Genomic DNA, 5,065 nt, shown 5'->3' with positions numbered 1-5,065 from the left:
GATACATCAACATTCTCGTCATCACTAGAAACATCATCATTTTCATTAAACTCGTCTTCAACAGCTTTGTCTGTGGCATCGTCGGTAAGATCTTCGTACTCGTGATTATGCGGATCAATGAGAAGGATGTCATCAATTTCTTGTTCAGGTTCCTCGACTTCATTTATCTGTTCTTTTTTCAATGGTGGTTCTTCTCCACTGATGATTCGTCCTCGAGGTGTAACTTTGATCACGGCTAACCAATTTATACCCGAATCTCTCATCCGAGGGTATGGAAGGAAGCTAACTTGGTGGTGGATTCAAAATTACCTCGTTAAGTACACGTAAACTAATTCTAAAGAACTCACAAAGTTTACGTCGTATTTACGAGGAAATAGTGTTTCCTCGTAAAAACCACGTCAATTTACATCATCTTTACGACGAAACTTTTTTGTCGTAACGTTACGAGGAAATAACGATGCTTTTATTTTTCCACGTAATTTCCTCGCAAAATCGACGTATTTTTACGAGGATTGTTTTTCCTCGTTAATTTTCCTCGTTAAACTTGTGTTTTCTTGTAGTGATGGTCCACTTCGTTTTGGCTTCTTTATACACGCAAGTGCTTATACATTTCTGTATTATCATTTTGAGTACATAGCTAAGTTTGTGATTGGTAGTTGTGTGGTCAATTTTGAAGCAACCTTGGCTCATGATTATTTATATATATATAAGCACGTTTGAAACGTAATTTCCTCAATCCACAAAACAATAGTCCTTTTTTTATCATTTTGTATTTTCGGAAAGCAAAGAAGCAAAAAATAATAATAATGAAAAAGCTATATCATTAGTGGAAACCCTCCAATTTGCTTTTTAAAAACACAAATTTGAAAATCACAAATCAAAAGAAATGTGAGGAGAAAGGGGAATCCAATATAAGAAACGCATTGAGACTTCCTCCATGGCTCCCATAATGCCGAATATGCCAGATTGATGCTGTTTAAATTAATTAAGAGACCACTCAATGGATTAGAGCAATGTTTAAGAGATAACTATATGGCAGACAAATGCTAATGTTAATTATTTAACCAAAAGACTAAACATGTATACTTTTCATTTTCATGGGTCCCTTCCTACACAAGATTGCTTATATATTTATGCACTGAGACTACAATCAAATCCACCTTCTCGACTTTACTGGAGCCATAACAATGGCGGACAACAAAACAAAAACAAGATTGTTTGACTTCTTTCTCCTCTCCGTGTCTTTGGTTGGTCTCTGTTTAGCTTCAGCATCAGCACAAAGTCGCAAACTCAGTTTCGGCGTGAACGGCCAGTTCAAGATACTGCAAGTGGCGGATATGCACTTCGCAAACGGCGCGACTACTCGGTGTAAAAATGTTCTTCCTAGCCAATTGGCACACTGCTCCGACCTCAACACCACCGCCTTCATGTCGCGAGTCATCGCCGCCGAGAAACCTGACCTCATCGTCTTCACCGGTAAAATTCCATACTGATAAAATCCTAATTTTCTTCCCTCACAATCAAAGGTAATGAACATAGACTAGTGAAGCATTGGCCTATGGCCTTCAAAATTTTACATATTATCAAAACGTCTAAATTTGTTAAGAATATATATAAACTCTTACTAAATTGTCTGTAGTCTCCAATATTTCAGGACCGAAGATAGATATTGATTCTTTTAGTGTTTTGTAAAATTCCATACTGATAAAATCTTAATTTTCTTCCCTCACAATCAAAGGTAATTAACATAGACTAGTGAAGCATTGGCCTATGGCCTTCAAAATTTTACATAGTATCAAAACGTCTAAATTTGTTAAGAATATATATAAACTCTTACTAAATTGTCTGTAGTCTCCAATATTTTAGGACCGAAGATAGATATTGATTCTTTTAGTGTTTTGTATACGTTTTCAGGTGATAATATATTTGGGTCTGATGTTAAAGACGCTGTGAAGTCCATGGACGCTGCTTTTGCTCCAGCAATTGCTTCTAAGATCCCTTGGGTTGCTGTTTTGGGAAACCATGATCAAGAATCTACGTTGTCCCGACAAGAACTCATGAATTATATCGTGAAGCTTCCCAACACTTTGTCTCAAGTGAATCCTCCTGAGGCTGCTCATTACATCGATGGGTTTGGTAATTACAATCTTGAAATCCATGGAGTTGCTGAGTCGAGTTTACAGGACAAATCTCTTCTCAATCTCTATTTTCTAGATAGTGGAGATTACTCTAGTGTTCAGTCATTAAAAGGTTATGATTGGATCAAAACTTCTCAGCAGTTCTGGTATGACCAGACTTCGAAACGTCTCCAGGTACCATCATCAACTAACAATCAATCATGTTTTCCTTTAATTTCAAACACTATTAAGAAGCATCTCGCATCCGAAGTCGGAAGAGAACTTAAGTAATATATAAGAAAAATAAGTCAATTCATTTATGACAAAAAAAGTCAATTCCTTTATCACCAATTGATTTTAAGTTGGAAGATCATCGAACTTAAAAAACACAAAATTTTGATTTTGATGATGATCGCAGAGGGAATATAGTGAAGAGCCTAATCCTCAACAAGGTACAGCTCCAGGACTAGCTTACTTCCACATTCCATTTCCGGAGTTTGATAACTTCGACACAAAGAGCGCCACAACAGGAGTGAGACAAGAAGCTACAGGCTCAGCTACCACAAACTCAGGGTTCTTCACGACACTGGTAGCTAGAGGAGATGTGAAGTCAGTGTTTGTGGGTCATGACCATGTCAATGACTTTTGCGGTGAAATCAAAGGTGTGAATCTATGCTATGGTGGTGGGTTTGGATACCATGCGTATGGCAAAGCTGGGTGGGAGAGGAGGGCGAGAGTTGTTGTTGCTAATTTGAACAAGAAGGGTACAGGAAGCTGGGGAGATGTGAAATCGATTAGAACATGGAAGAGGCTTGATGATGAGCATCTCTCTGTTATTGATGCTCAGGTTCTTTGGAACAGTTCTCCAAGCGGATCGGGTGTTTGTCGTTTATAAATCTATGTTCTTATGTTTCATCTGATTATGATAATTTCGGCTTTGTAGAAACGGAAACCAAATAATCCACACTTATAATAAAACTGCATTTCAGATTAACTTTGTTTGGTTCGTCTTTAGTAATCATCATGACTTTTTTTATCAAGTTAAAGAAGGTACCGTTAACTTGGCGCCAAGTCGCCAACCAATTAGGTTCTTTTAACAAAAAAAAAACAACACTGCATTTAATAGTCGGTTGATTGATGATGACTGGTAAAAGGAACCTAATTATATGTAAAACATTGACCAACTAGAGCATTATGATGAATTCAAAGTAAACAAATTAAGAAAAATATAAATTATGAAGTATATAGTTAAATTGGAACCGCAAAGAAAAAGTCACCAACTAGAGAGCATTATGAATTCAAAGTAAGATGGAGGCACTAAGAATCATATTGAGTTCATGTAAAAGAATTCTGAAGCATCAATTCAAAATAAATATAATAAAAACCGAACCAAAACGAATGCAATGACAATACTCCCAATAGATTCATTATTACACACCAATAATTTGTTTTTGTATATCAAGAGATACATAATATCTTCAGTATACCTTGGTGAATCATACCAATAATATTTGTTCATCCCATATTTCATATGAATAGTAAAATAATTCGATTATATAAACAGCACAAGTCAATGCTTGAAATGATTCAAAACTTAGAAACAAAAATAATTTGATTATATGTAATTCAAAACTTATCAACTGTTAATTTATATTTACTGTCAAGGTCAAGTTATTCGGTATAAACGATGAGAGAAGAGTACTTCACAGCTTCAAGTTTCAGAACCTAAGGAGGTTATATGAGATCTTTAAAACACTAGTGTCTTTTGTTGGTGTCTCTCCAAACATGCCTATGTAAGTGTATAGATTTGTAAACTATAGATAAAAGAAACCTTTTTTTATTGAATATAAAAGAACTCATTGTAGAACCTCATAAAAGGTGGCAGTATATACGGATACGACAGCATAAACATGAAAAACCTTTCTAAAATTAAGGAATCAAAAAGGTAAAAAAAAAACATGAAAAAATACAGATCATAGAGAAGCCTGAGAAGTGGGTATTTTTAACGTTGAAGAGCTTCAGATGCCCTATGAGAAGCATGCTTCAGCTGAAGCAGGAGCTTCAAACCTTTCTCCGATGTAATGTTGGTGACGGGAATACAGTCTCCTTTTGGTATGATTACTGACAGAGCTAGGTTCACTACATCTCATGTTTGGTTCTTCAGGGGCTCGGTCTCTGAGAATACCTCTCAATGCTACTGTCTCTCAGGCGGTTAGTAAAGGAAACTGGAACCTACCACCAGCTCGCTCTAAATCGGCTGAGACTCTACAGATCATTCTATCGACTATGTCAGTCCCGTCTGCTGAAAGTGGTGGTGATGTTTATTTGTGGCGTAATCAATCTGGCGGCTTTGGTCCGTCTTTCTCTGCTCATGTTACTTGGGAGATGATCCGTATGCCTAGCCCTTTAGTTCCCTGGCAGTCCGTCGTGTGGTTCAAAGAGGAGCTCCCTCGTTGTTCCTTTATAACTTGGACTGTCTATCTTGGAAGATTACCTACGAGCGACCGCTTGATCTCATGGAGGCTATCTGTTCCAACAGGTTGTGTCCTATGCTCTGCAGCTGATGAGTCTAATAGCCATCTTTTCTTTGAGTGTGTTTTTGCGGCTGCTACTTGGTCTCGTTTTTGTGGCAGGTACATGGCGTCTCCCCCGGCTTCGTTAGCGGCAGTCCTTGACTCGCACTACAAGAAAACATAATCTTAACGAGGGCGGTTTTCCTCGTTATTTCGTCGTAAAAGAGGCTTTACGACGAATTAGCGAGGAAACGCGTTTGCTCGTTACACGTCTGTCGTAACACATATTTCCTCGCTAAGTCGTCGTAACTTAGCGAGGAATATATTTCGTCGTAAAGACGAAGTAGAGCGATTCGTCGTAAAGATCACGTCAATATTCCACGTAAGTACGTCGCTATAATTCCTCGTAAATACCTCGAAAATAGTTCCTCGTAA

General features: G+C 37.6%; 2 protein-coding genes across 2 annotated transcripts; both read left to right on the top strand.

The window, feature by feature from the left end:
• Positions 1 to 1,174: 1,174 nt before the first annotated feature.
• Positions 1,175 to 3,090, top strand: LOC106335965 (probable inactive purple acid phosphatase 29). Its single transcript, XM_013774664.1, has 3 exons — positions 1,175 to 1,476; positions 1,915 to 2,312; positions 2,536 to 3,090. The coding sequence occupies exons 1-3, from the start codon at positions 1,188 to 1,190 to the stop codon at positions 3,010 to 3,012; spliced, it is 1,164 nt and encodes a 387-aa protein (XP_013630118.1). The 5' UTR covers positions 1,175 to 1,187; the 3' UTR covers positions 3,013 to 3,090.
• Positions 3,091 to 4,146: 1,056 nt separating this feature from the next.
• On the top strand, positions 4,147 to 4,814 carry LOC106330530. Its single transcript, XM_013768981.1, has 2 exons — positions 4,147 to 4,195; positions 4,282 to 4,814. The coding sequence occupies exons 1-2, from the start codon at positions 4,147 to 4,149 to the stop codon at positions 4,812 to 4,814; spliced, it is 582 nt and encodes a 193-aa protein (XP_013624435.1).
• Positions 4,815 to 5,065: the final 251 nt, after the last annotated feature.

This window comes from Brassica oleracea, chromosome C3 (genome assembly GCF_000695525.1).
Source record: "Brassica oleracea var. oleracea cultivar TO1000 chromosome C3, BOL, whole genome shotgun sequence".
NCBI lineage: Eukaryota > Viridiplantae > Streptophyta > Magnoliopsida > Brassicales > Brassicaceae > Brassica > Brassica oleracea.
This window is presented reverse-complemented; position numbering and strand designations above follow the sequence as displayed.